The sequence below is a fragment of the Anas platyrhynchos genome, chromosome 33 (assembly GCF_047663525.1).
Source record: "Anas platyrhynchos isolate ZD024472 breed Pekin duck chromosome 33, IASCAAS_PekinDuck_T2T, whole genome shotgun sequence".
Lineage (NCBI taxonomy): Eukaryota > Metazoa > Chordata > Aves > Anseriformes > Anatidae > Anas > Anas platyrhynchos.
Window position 1 is genome coordinate 966,728 of NC_092618.1, and position 13,218 is coordinate 979,945.

General features: G+C 41.2%; 2 protein-coding genes across 2 annotated transcripts; both read right to left on the minus strand.

Moving 5' to 3' along the window:
• Nucleotides 1–1,081: 1,081 nt before the first annotated feature.
• Nucleotides 1,082–11,156, minus strand: LOC140000136 (ATPase family AAA domain-containing protein 2-like). Its single transcript, XM_072029898.1, has 8 exons — nt 11,022–11,156; nt 8,166–8,362; nt 6,863–7,022; nt 6,395–6,508; nt 6,149–6,298; nt 4,831–5,079; nt 4,012–4,145; nt 1,082–2,717 (listed from the first exon to the last, which is right to left on the minus strand). Exons 2-8 carry the CDS (start codon nt 8,286–8,288, stop codon nt 2,670–2,672), a joined length of 978 nt encoding a protein of 325 aa, XP_071885999.1. The 5' UTR covers nt 8,289–8,362; nt 11,022–11,156; the 3' UTR covers nt 1,082–2,669.
• LOC140000138 (ATPase family AAA domain-containing protein 2-like) lies at nt 9,488–12,936 on the minus strand. Its single transcript, XM_072029907.1, has 3 exons — nt 12,620–12,936; nt 12,183–12,309; nt 9,488–11,205 (listed from the first exon to the last, which is right to left on the minus strand). The coding sequence occupies exons 1-3, from the start codon at nt 12,789–12,791 to the stop codon at nt 10,947–10,949; spliced, it is 558 nt and encodes a 185-aa protein (XP_071886008.1). The 5' UTR covers nt 12,792–12,936; the 3' UTR covers nt 9,488–10,946.
• Between the last annotated feature and the right edge of the window lie 282 nt (nt 12,937–13,218).

Here is a 13,218-nt window from a genome sequence, read left to right on the forward strand (position 1 = left end):
GGAGCCAGCACACAACTGCCCCTCGCTGCTAAGCAGCTGCGCATTATGGGGAATCATACGTCCTTAGGAACAAAGACTGTCCTGGTCACCTCACAGCTTATTCTCCTTATTAACAATCGGACAGTTTATGATCCTGAAACATGGGACCAAACTGAGGTCAAGGTGTGGGACTCTGCAACTAGAAACGACAAGGTTGCAGTGGGATTGCTCGGCACCTGGCGAGCAGTCTCTGAGGCCTTAAAGAGCCCTGTGGGACCACAGTCAGAAACGTGTGGTTTGCCAGACTGTGAGGGAGCTGCGGGCTCCTTTACTGCTCCTTCTGCCACGCCATCGGCCCCTCTGCTGCTACAGCCATCGAAGGCTTTTGCTGTTACGCCCATGGTGACCTGGATGTGCCTTTTGGCCCAGGCCCTATGGCCTTGAGAAGGAGCTGGATATGCTTGTCTTCGATTTGGGAAGAACGGGATCCATAGGGCCTGAGGACCGAGTTGCTTGACAACATAAAGCAAGACATATTGTTCAAAAGGAATGGAAAACGGAGACTTGTTAGTAATCAGGAAAAGGAGTGGAAAATGGAGACAGTTGAGTCGTGGAACTTGGAGGATTGTTTGTTACCTTTCCTGATTGTACGTATGTATAGGCATACTTGGGTTTAGTATGTAAAGCAATGTTCTGTATATTTAGAATGTTTGATGTTCGTGTGTGCGTGCTGGTGGAGCGTAGACTCCCCGCACACCCAGCGCTGTTTACTTGCCTTTTATACCTTTTATAGCTTTTATACCTTTTAGAAATATTTGTTTTATAAATATTACAAAGTTCAGATTGAGTTGAGACCTCATGTATAACAAGGGGAAGAGCAGAGCTAAGAGCAGAGCTGAGCGCCTCCAGCCCCCATTTCTCGCCCCCACCCCACACAAAACAGCACCGGGGGGGGGGTGGTCCCAGAAAAGCTAGGGGCTGCTGGGGGGAGTCGAGGTGCTCTAGGGCAGGCGCAGAGGGAGCAGAGCAGCCCCTGAACCCCTCAGGGGGCCGATCCGGACCCTGTCCCGGTTACCCCAGAGCCAAACCAGCAGCCAAGCCCTCAGGCCCACCCCAGTGCTGGTGGAGACCCCAAAAACGAGGGGTCCAGACCCCTCCTGTCTCACAGGAGACCCCACACAAGACCTCAAAGACATCCCCTTTTGGGGACAATTCCACCTCTCTTGGCAAAACTTCCCACTTTTTGTAAACAACTCCCACTTTTTGGGAATGACTCCCCTTATTTAGGTAACAATGCCACCTTTTTGGGGAAAATTCCCCCGTTTTTGGGGAACAACTCCCCCCTTTTGGTAATAATTCCCCGTTTTTTGGCAACAATTGCTCCCTTTGTGGGAAAAACTCCCCCCTTTGGAGAAAAAATCTCAATTTTGGAGAAAAACTCCCCCTTTTTGGGGAAAAAATTTCCCCAAAAAGGGGGAATTGTTCCTAAAAGTATGTTGTTGTTACCCAGAAAGAGGGAGTTTTTCCCCCAAACAGGGGAATTTTCCCAAAAAAGGGGGAAATTTCCCCAAACAAGGGAATATTTTCCCCAAATGGGGAGTTGTTTCCCAAAAAGGGGAATTGGTCCCAAATAATAAATTAAATGTTAAGTTACAAAAGTTCACAGGCCATGAGATTAGAAATAAATCCCTTCTCGAGCTAAAAGATCTCTTTTTTTTTTTTTTTTTCAGGAGCGGCCTCCCTGAATCTAAATAATCCTCTCACAGGCAGAACAGAGTGTGTCCGTTCTAACTCTTTATCAGATGTGGAAAAAGAGATCGAGATGACCAGTGCCTAAAAAAAAGAGGCACTCTCTTTTTAAGGCAGACTGATCAGCACAACACATTTTATCTGTTCTTAAGCACAAGCAACTCTAAGATAAATGGGTTCAAGGATCTTCAATGTGAAGAGTGAATATCCAGCGTATACCGGGAACACCTGACTTGGACCATGGACGCCTCACGCAGATTTCGGAGGAATTCGGACAACTCAGAAATCATCTTTTACAGGAAGAGACCAGAGAATTTGACTCAGTGTAAAACTGGCACAGGCAGAAATCTCCCCAGTTACAGATGCTCAAGCGCATTAGTTAAAAAGAGATTAGAGTGTGACTAGAGAGAAGTCTCAAACTCTTGTTATATACTTAAATTTCTCTCCAAGGATGGAACAACCACTATCACCGTGCATGACTGGCTGTAGAGGGAGAGAGCAAGTGAAAGACTTAGAAAAGCACCTTCCCTTCATAGTCCTCCCACTCCCAAAATGGTTCTCAAGGAAAACTACTGACAGACTAAAGTTAACTGCTTTGAAAGGGCTGTGTGGGTGGACCCGTTGTCTTCAAGTTCAAGCTTTTTCCTGCAGAAACTGCCAACAATTATGCCAAATACAACAATGGTTTTGCAAGATGGATAAACGTCTTCCAGACTGAAAGGGAGAAGTCGTACTGTTGTTGTTGTCTGTGCACAGACACCTAAGCAGTAAAGAGCAATGCTAAACAACCACGATATCCCAGAACACACAAATACTGCGTAACAGTGACAGAAAGCGCTAGAATTCAAAACAAAAATTACCTCCACCAAATCGGTTTTGTCGTAGTCTTCTCTATGGTTGTAAATACACTGATTAATGACGCCATATACTTTTTCCAGGTGTTAAATGTCAAATCCCTTCGTTATCTTAGTGACAAAGCATAACAGTTTCTGAAGACAACAATGGAGCAAAACAACAACTTTAGAATAGTATAAGATCCTTTGAATACGCTCTATATGTTTTCAGAGGTTGAACAGTAACAATACAAGTGACAGCCTACTTTTTCTTACGCTATTAAATAAAATGTGACACTTCAGAGAACAGATTAAATATCCCATAAGATTTCAGCAGGGAAAATATGAGTTAATTTTTCATATTTCAGAGAAAGGAAAGGCTGAAATTTCGGACAATCTTTTACTACTAATCAATCACATCAACGGTTGTAATTGCAAGTCGACTGCTCCCAAAGCAGCAGGGAATGACACGATCCTCTTTGTAGGACAGCTGCTGCCACAGCAAAGCCACTGTTGCATTTCATTAGAGAAGCGTTGCAGCAGCGCGGGGCACTGTAAAAAGGCTGCAGATCTTGTAGATACAGCTGTGCCAGCTGGAAAAGGAAGCACCCTTAGGTGATTACCTTTACCCACGTGTGCCATGCCTACAACTCTGCTGGCAGAACAGATTGCTCAAACGCCCAGAGCAAAGGTGGATTAGTTTGCTCAGTCCTACCTTTAAATTCAGGGGTGGGTAAATAGCAAAGTGACTGCTTGTAGCAATCACCTCTCTCTCACACAGCCATTTCTATTACCAAAGATGCAGAGATGATAATCTCTGGCACAGCAACAGTGACAAGCTAGTGGCAGCACCTTCTTCCACTGCCACAGCTGTCCATTAGCAGTGTGAGCCTGCGAGTATGTAGCTTTAGGGAGCAGCCATACCAAATGGAAATACTACTGCCCCCTGGAAATAATGCTGCTATCATCTAATCAGCAAACTCTGCCTCCCTCGTGTATATATATACACACACACACACTATAAGAACTTCTAATGCTGCACTTTCAAGGAATTTCAGAAAAGTAGTCACTTCTCCATGGCTAGCTAGTTTACGTCAACCTGCTAACTTCAGGTTTAAAATCATCACTGCAAGAAATAAAGATCCTTTTCAGGTTCTTAATACATCAAAGCATGAAAAAAAAATCCCCAAATAAAAGCCCTCAAACCCATCATTAAAATTACAAATCATTAAATGATATCCATAATAGTGCTAGCAGGTTGTCAATGTGGTATTTTAAAATTCAGCAAGGCCTTTTATCTTAAAAATTAGGCAAAGAATCTGTCTCCTAAACTACAGATGACCAGAAGCAAATGGTAGCCTACAGAAATCTACACGAGGTATGGAAACTAAACAGTCACAGTGCATATGTCCTATTTGAGCATCAAAAAAAAAGCTGAAATTAGACATACTTTGAGCTCATAGCGATCCACGATAACTATGTAGTCTGTCTCTGTAGGAACTTGTACAGGGTTCTCATCACTTATCTGTTGCTGGTCTTCTTCCCAAGAATGTTCAGGAGTCACTGCTTGAAATGCCCAGGAATCTGGAAGGACACAAATTTCTTCAGTCAGGTTTCCTGTTTATCTAGAATACAGTCTCAGTGAAGTATCCTGTACCTGCAAAACAGTCTCTCTCTACAAATACAGAGACAGAATTGTTATCGTCTGCACTGAGAAATACTTGGCTTCTCCCTTCTTTCCAGCTAAAGCCACTGCTCCATAAAAAAACAGAAACTAAGACAAAAAAAAGCAAACAAAAATACCCACAAACAAACAAAAAGCACTAATGAAAAGGTTAATAGTGAAAAAAAATAGTCATGTTGCCAATTCAGGTTAGGGAACACATCTTAGAGTACAACATTAGGGCTTAAGTCTCCTATTCCACATGTTACTCTGGATCCACGCATCTTGAAGTGCTGCTTTTTCACCTAAGCTGCTCGTTATTGGAAAGCACCTCGTACAATAAAAGAGTGTCAGTGACTGCCTGCTTTCAGTTAGGTACCATTAGAAAAAAACACACTTTAGAATCAAAAAAACAGCACCTACAGAAACATGTGGGCTAGGCTTGCACAATTAGAGGAGCAACATCGTTATGGAATAAACTGTGTGATGATTTTTGAGAGCTGTAACAGAAAAAATAGAGTGAAATTGAAGGCTAAAGCTAATAAATAGTGCAATCCTCCTCAGCAAGAATAGGGTGCTAAAGGATCTGATGGACTTCTCCCTTACCATTTGAACTTGGATTTCCATTAGTTATAGTTCCCCATCTTGGTGTTGAATATCCACAAAGCTTAGCACTTTCCTTTTCAGTGTTAAGTTTAACTTGACATACGTCAGAAACATGTTTGTCCACAAACTCTTCTCCATCACTATTGTTTTGGTCATCTGTTGGTACTCTGTTCTCTGTATCGAATTGAGAACTCCTCTTTGCTGCAGCACGCGCACAGTTGTTCCTTCTGCGCTTTCTTTCTGACGCACCTACAAAGAGACAGCATAAAAAAATAATCCAAAACATAACCAAAAGAATTCTTTCTTCAAAATCCATTATCTTCATCTTACTCAACTGACAAGGAAAACAAAGGAACTGAGCTACCACTGCCTATATCCCTACATATGCTGAGAAAAGAGTTGAAAGTTAATGGGGTCAGTTTGCTATTAAGATTAAAAACAAGCAAACAAACCACACACACAGCTACGGAATTTCATTCACTAAACAGTCACTTTCAGGATTTTACATGCTGAGGATTCTTACTTTGGATGGGCAGCATTAATACAACGTGAGGTTATTTGACAAAGTCACTGTCTTACTACATGAACTAATACAGATGAACATCATAAAAGCCTCTGGAAATAAGCTCTCCTTCGAGTCTGGTATCAAGCTGAAGACTTCAAAAGCTGAATACGTGTTTGGAAGAGATTAATTAATGAGACAATTTTAAGGGAATATTCAAAGGAGAAAAAACATGAAGACTTATACCTCGTACGCTTCCTGATTTGGTAAACCTTTTGTGAAAAAACAAACTTTGTGGTTTTGCCCAACATTCGTAGTATTCATATAGTATTGCAAAAGGATATGGGTGGAGTCCATGGCAAAATTCCCACTCTCACTAGTTAGACTTCCCTCCTTCAACTGGGAATCACAGTATGAGGTAGCTAAGATTTTAGCATTTGGGGAAGGGAGGGGTGGAGTGGGGGTAAAAATGCCATTTTGCATAATTAAAAACTAGTTAAGTATTCAGAAACTGCCATCCACAACATTTTTTACCTCAAGAATTAGCAATTTAGGGGCGGCTAAATGTCAATTGGGCCATCAAAGTTGTTTTTGTTTGTTTGTTTGTTTGTTTTTTATGTTGTAAACCAACTTTCTTTGAACTTTAATTCATCACTATATTGAATGAATGACCTCTGGATTTCTCTCTCACATTTTGAAGTAAATTTGAAAACAAAATACCTCTGGCATAAAGAGCCAGGCATCAGAGACACCTGTTGCGCCTCAAGAACAGAGAAGGTATGAATGACAAGAGCAGCTGAATAAAATGCAACTTACCATTAGAAATGGGTGTACTGGCATCTACAGGTGCCGCTGTCATCTCCTCATTTTCATTACTCTCTTCCTCTGGTTTGTCGTCTTCAGTAGCAGGGTTCTGCTGTGGTGACTTGGAGTCGTCCCATGGAGACCACGCTGGAGAGGTGCGACCTTGCAATAAAGAATAGATACCAAAGATCTTCGTCGTGCATTTTCAGTTACAAATGCAGAGACAAGTCTTAAAATCCTTAGCGTTAAAGCACGTACCTCTTTTCTCACGAGATTCTTTAATTTGTTCACAAAGTCGTCCAAACTCTGTATCCATTTCGTTCCTCACCATTGAATATGCAGTGTCTTGCAAAACATAGGCTCTGTGACGATCTGAAATTTTACAGACTTTAACTGAATGTTGTCTACCAACCAATGAAACTGTTTTGATCACAGAAAAAAATTGCTTTCTTCATAGGTTGGTTCCAAAAGGTTATCTCAGTGAATATTTTCAGCATAACAACGTAGAAGTTAATTAAACAAAAGCACTAGTTCCTTGGGAACACTTATATCACAATTCCATGCCCAAGTAGCAAAATGGTAAAATAGTTACAATGTGGTAAGAGATGTTCTCTGTGGATGTCCAAAATCATCTAATCCATCTGAAGTCTACTGTTTGAACACAGCATTTATCCATCTATACGTTTGACCGATTTTTTAAACTAGGGCTAAAAAGCACATCCTCACCTGTAGATCTTTGATCCGGGTAGTACTCTAAGGCATTGTTACAGATTAGATCGATGTCCTTCAGATAGTCTCCTGCAGTGAGGTACTGGTGCGAGTCAATTTGAGTCAGAACTGTTAAAAGATCCATCGGCTCTTTAATCCTTGTGGCATAGTCAGGTACCTGCAGATCAAATACAAGCATTCAGAGGTTTTCTTAACCTTGCGCACTGTCTACCAAATTATTCTGAAAACTTTAAATAAACGACTTCCTAAAAACTCTGAACATTTGCGATGCATCAGAAGATGCTGAAATTAACCAGTTTGCTTCTCAAAAATGGAAGGGCTCTTTCAACTGGCATTAGAGCTGCTAGGAGAGGACAACAAGAGGTAGGGCGGTCAGAAGCACGTGCATGGTAGAGAAGAAACACTGAGGGTGGGAGATTCATTTCACTTTGCTTCAGAAAATCACAACAGTGAAAGCTGAGTAAGCCATCCGACATTCTCTTTGTTGTCGACATTGAGGAAAAGGTGCATGCATTGCACCTGTGAAGTACCTATTGCAGGCATCTACTTTAGAATGAGGTAACTGGGCCCAGAGGTGCCGAGTTCTTCCCTCAGACCGTAAGAGGAGCCTAATAACTAGTTCAGATGAGGACATACGTATCTGTCTGGATTTTTCACAGCTCAAGAACCTAGGAGAAAAGGGGAAGAAAAGCCAGTGGATGCCCACATGAAGAGGACTTTGCTGATCCGCAGGTATATTCAAGTTACATCTGTCTTTGAAATATACGCCCCTAGTTTAGACTTATCTAATCAATTAAGGAGAAAAAGGGATCTAAGCAGCCAATTGGAGGAAAAAGAAAACACACTGCACTTATGGTTGATTCCTATTGAGGAGTTCCAGATGAAACAGAGAACAGGATCTCAAAACTTACTTTTACAAACGGCTGCTCCTATTCCTGTTCCCACAGGTACTGACAGTCCAATAAAGGGCTTTAGACTTCATTAAAGTAGTCCTGTAAATACTGTTTGTAATTATAAGGGAGGATCTCTGGGCTTTTCAGTGCTGTGACATGCCTACATACCAAAGCCTTTTCACGAGCAAACTGTGTTGGCATTTGGACTGGCTTTTTAGAATGAAACCAGGGCTTTCAGCGAATAATCCAATAAGAGACGTTTGAGAGTCAGCAGAAGTAAAAGCACTGCCTCTGCTTCTTGCAAAATCCTAATAGCGCAGCCCTAAAAACAAAGTTGAACCTTCCCCAAAACGCTGAGAAATACGAACGCTGAGAAGTTACAGACACACAGATCAGCACTAGTTTACCTTCTGTGGGTCAACGGGCTTTGCAAATTCCCTGAAACGTCTGTCAGTGGCAAGTCTGTGAGTAATGTCCCTCAAGAAAATTCTAAGTTCACGCAAGGTATCCTCCTCTTCCTCCTCCAGCATCCCTACTTCTTCCTCTTGTGGCTTCTGAGGCTCAGCTGGTGGTGCTACAGGCAGGACTTCCAATGTCCGATCAACTTCAATTAATCAGGAAAAATTAGCCAATTTACAGTACTCAAATTCAAGCATATGACAAATTACTGACAGAAAATGACCACCAAAGCAAATCCCAAAGAGCTAGTAACTTCGATAGGAAAGTTTTAGATGTACTTCTTATATCCTCCTCACCCGTTTTCTTTACAGGAGGCTTAGCCACTTGATTTAGAATTAGGTCCTCAAAAAAAGCTGCTCTCTCTGCCCTACCAGGCACCTCAATATTGCACACTTCTCCAAATTCCTTATTAAATAATTTTTGGATCTAAAGCAGAAGGAGGAAAGACATTTCAGATTTAAGGCCACAAAAACTCATCTTCTATTCCAAAAAGACGAGTACCTTTTAAAATTAATAATAACCTGAAGAACACAAACTGAAAAAAGTTATCTTCCTGGCCTTAAACGGCTACATTTTCACAGGCTGGCACGGCAAATTCAAATATCACCTTTAAGAATCACCTGTAGAATTAAAGCTCGGTGAAGGGATTGTACGCTACACTGATAAAGTAATGCCTTTCACCACATCCAACATCGCTTCCTTTGTATTTACTTGCCTTGCTGCATCCTTTACTTAGAACCTTTATGGCTATAGAGGGAAGAGAAAGGCTTCAGCAGACAAGTGAGGGCTTTTTGCTGAGTTTTTATTTCTCTACCAAAAGGTGTCTGAAGTAGCTAGTACCTCTACGTCTTCCTCCATTTTCAATTTCTAGTATTAAAAGGTAGGTAAGGAATTTCACTACTTATTTTAGAAGGAATTTAGAACCTGCACAAAAACTTCTGTGGGAACTCAAGCACTTTCAAAGCAGTTGATAATAAACACGTCTAGGTAAGACCCGTTCTCTTCCCCCAATAACTGAGACAAAATAATCAGAACGAGAACAGCGTGTTCCTGTTTTGGGCACCTTCCCTTAATGTAAACTCTCAGAAGTCAATGAAGTTCTGCATGTACTTTTTTTACTACAGTTTATTTAGGAATACAACTAGAATTCCATTCCAAAGTTACTTGAGCAGAAATTGGAACTCAGCTTTCCAGCTTGGAAAGCTTTGGCCTATATGAAGAAAGAAACTGATTTTTTTTTTTTTTTAATCAAAGTGTTTCAATTCTCTACTAAATTGCATTATTAGCAGTTTACCCAACATAGCATGGAATGACAGACTGTCAGAAGAAGTCTCTTCAGTAAAGACATCCTCTTGTCATTTCAAGCACTGCATATTCTTGACTGAACCACTTTGTAGCCACCGGAATTATTGTATTAATTTATTATTTGCATGCGTGAGAAGGGGGTGAAAGTCACTTGCTTGACTCAGAAAAAACTTTAAGCAGATGCTTTCACAGTATTCCTTTTCTCTAAGCAAATTTTAAGTGATTTGTTAGGGTGCCTGAGTAATAACAGTATGCATTTAACAGCACAGCATTTTGATGCTGGAAGCATTCAAAAATTACAAGAAACTGAAGAAATAGTAAGAAAAGTATTGAAAAACACCTCTTCTGGGAGATCTGAGTGACGTACATCAGACGTAGCAAGCAGCAAAACTGGCGAAAATGCTGGAATGTTACGTAGTAGAGTTAGAAAAGTAAGTTTCAAGGCAGGTCCAGCGTTGTCCCACCATAAATGGATATCTGGGACATAACTTATGCTTGGTGCTGTCTTCTGAGCATTTCGGATCAGCTAGTGAAAAGGAAAGCTTGGGTAAGAAAACTAAAACACGGAGAATAACCTGTTAATACATAGCTACATAGCCATCTGACTGCCCCATGAAATGAAACTATGTGAACAGAGTGGCAAGCATCCTTTCACATAAGGAATTTCTCTGGGCACCCTTTCAGATTATCAGTATTCGGAGAACTCTAGTCAGAAGATGGGAAGGATATATTCAGGCAGTGGCTAGACACCGTAGCTATATGGCCACAGCCACAATCATCGCATAACAAAGAAAGGAAATGTCCCTCTTTTGGGACACATCAGTATTCAGTAGTGTAACATGCCTGTTCTTACTTGTATAGCTCTCAAATGTTTCCACTAAAGGTAAAAATATTTTAAGGTAGTGATGCCAAACAGTAAAATGGATTTCCTGCCTAAAAGTAAAAACACCAAATCTGTTCATTTTTTCTAGCTAAAACCACATCAGCGTGTTAATGCTTTTATTGCACACACTGCAACAGCACAAGTTGTGTATGTCCGTGTGAAAACAAAATAAACAGAAGCCCCAAACCTTGGTTGCCTTACTAATATAATTTAAAAGAAGGCTACAAAAAGTAGCCGACATGCAGTCTGGTACAGAGCCATCTACTGGGAGCACACAGTCTTAGGAGGCAATGAGAACTACTTTCTGGATCCCAGGGAGATGAGCAGCATTTCTTTCCACAAAGAGATGTTCATTAGCAATACCGCCCAGCTTCCTGAGCTGCTAGCAACATCCTCACTGTAAAATTGGGTATGGAAAACGTGGACATGTACAACATCCAGATTGTTTGTGGTGCTGTCTAAAAGAAAAGGGGATTTTCAGACAGAAGCAAACATCCCAGCACATTAAAACAAGGCCACCTCCATTACCAATGAATTTTGCTCACCTTACTTGCAACTCGATTGATCCTCTACATACAGTCAGTGAATCCGATGAGAATAAAAAGAAAAAAGGTACCTGTCCGCAGATTTCTTCTGGCGGTGCAATGTTTGTAAGCAGAACAGAAAGGTCCAGGGTGTGAACGGGAAACTTCTCCAAAGCGTGCAACACCACGGGTGCCACGTAAGAAACCTGGCCGTACCCTTCTTTTCCTACTATTAGCAGACGGGGCCGGCGTGATGTTGGTTCGCAGAAAGCACTCCTAGAACAAGAGTTAAGAAAACAAGCTTATAAATGAGGTGCTGAATAGACACACAGATGTTCCAAGTACTTTTCCTATAGATTTTCTTTTCCCTCCCCAAATAATCCCAATGGCAGTGGTACATTAAATACATGTAAGATTTCCAGTTAAGTTATTCAGTCATTCCAATTGTTTCATCTTCTTCCCTTGTGTTTCCTATTCTTTACTAAACCAAGACTGCAAATTAATATCCCTGCAATCTTGCCTTACTACTAGGAAATAAATTTGCAATGAGCATTTGTTTCCCCACTACAGTCAGGCTGTACCTTTGCTGGCTTAAATCAAAGATGCTAGAGACTTAGCCTTGCTCTAGAGGACAGAAAATCTTCTGGACAGCACAGCAATAGAAACTGAGAAAAATAACTGATCCAGCTGCGACAACATGATCTAACTTTCCAACCGTGGGCTTGCATGACTTCCATACTAAAATACCACAAGATTAACACAACTTGGTGGCTTAACAAATAAAGACACCATTCAAATTTTTCTCAAGGTGTTTTAACAAGCCATTTCTCAGTGTTCTTTCTACTACAAAATTCACTACTGGTTTAACAATCCTGGAAAACAGAAGGGCAAAAGGTGGCAACACAAACCCCTAAAGTTGGGGTACTTTTAGCTAAAAGGACAGATAGGACATGTATGCGGTCTTGAGTCTTTCAAAGAATGCCATGGATTAAGTCAACGTGTTCTGGTAGTCTACGGATCACTTTGGCTTAGGAAGAGAAGCCTGGGCATTTCAATTGGGTCATTCAGAGCAACTTCATTACAACTTTAGTCCCTTCACCCTTTCTTCTTGTGAATACCAAGCACCCCTTCTACACACTAACTTGATGTTACCCCTTCGTCTACCACCCCTCACACTTTTAACAGCTGGAACTGTTTACAAAGACTCATCAGACCTGAGAATTTAAACATAACAGGGATCTATCTTTCTTTACCTGCTGAAACAGAGGAGTTTTTTCTCCGGTCCGTCAGGCATTCCATCTTTGAATTCATCTCCGGAAACCAAGGATGCATCGTCATCACTGTTGAACATACCATCTTGTAAAATAGGATTTAAATGGTCTGAAAGGCAAAAGAGGTTTGTTAACTTCCCTGAATAGCCTTTGTCTCTTTCTCTTACATTAATACAGCTTCTAAATCAGTGCCAAAACCCTTTCTTCATTTGAGAGCACACACTGAAAGCTATTTCCTAGAGTTCATCCCACCACAGATCTAAGCAGATGGCACAAGGCCCTACAAAGCTGTACCAAGTCCCACTGATGTGTACGTATAAGGTACGCTACTCTTGGTGATTTTTTTCTCTCCCTTAGAATAAAGGAGCTTACGAACAATCTTTAGCAGAATTATAAAGAAGTGGATGCTGTGGTTATACCTTGCTGTCGGTCCTCCTTTAGCACTAGCTGTGCCTGCGGGAAGATCTTCTGCACAACTTGTAAAATATTCGCTACTGATCTTTTAAAAAGTGGCTTGAAAATGGGTGATAGTGCTTGTACGGGTGAAGCCTCGATCCTGTTTGATGCCGGAACAACCTTCTTCGGAGCCATGAAAAAGTCCTTTGCTTTTATTTTAATAGAATTAACGTCTAGTTGCAATTTCTCCCTACTTGCATAAATCTGAGGATAGCATCGGCGCAGAGAGCACAGAGCAGCTTCAGTACATAGGGATTTGATATCTGCACCACAGTATCCTAACAAACAAAAATCAAACGTTACATCAGTCAAGGCCCAGGTTTACAACATGCAACATTTAAAGAATTTGTCATGTCAAAACCAAACAGGTTAACAGGGAATTCAAAGTGCTACCGCTCTGCAGGGAAGTTTCATGTTGCTCACTGCCTGATATCCTGCGCTTATGCAGCTGAAGCAGACTCCTCATCAAAAACTATACTCTTGAGGCAGATGCCCCAGAACCATTTAATGTTCTCAGACAACAAGAGGAACGACAACAAAGAGTAAATAGATGAAAGCATCT

Excerpts from the sequence above, each read along its gene's own strand:
- LOC140000136 (XM_072029898.1), bottom strand. The coding sequence starts at position 8,288 with ATGCTGGAGGAGGAAGAGGAGGATACCTTGCGTGAACTTAGAATTTTC. Across the intron at positions 7,023-8,165 it reads AGCCCGTTGACCCACAGAAG|GTACCTGACTATGCCACAAG; the intron begins GTAAACTAGTGC and ends TTTGATCTGCAG. Across the intron at positions 5,080-6,148 it reads CAGTACACCCATTTCTAATG|GTGCGTCAGAAAGAAAGCGC; the intron begins GTAAGTTGCATT and ends GTCTCTTTGTAG.
- LOC140000138 (XM_072029907.1), bottom strand. The coding sequence starts at position 12,791 with ATGGCTCCGAAGAAGGTTGTTCCGGCATCAAACAGGATCGAGGCTTCA. Across the intron at positions 12,310-12,619 it reads AAAGGAGGACCGACAGCAAG|ACCATTTAAATCCTATTTTA; the intron begins GTATAACCACAG and ends TTTGCCTTTCAG. Across the intron at positions 11,206-12,182 it reads AAACTCCTCTGTTTCAGCAG|GAGTGCTTTCTGCGAACCAA; the intron begins GTAAAGAAAGAT and ends CTCTTGTTCTAG.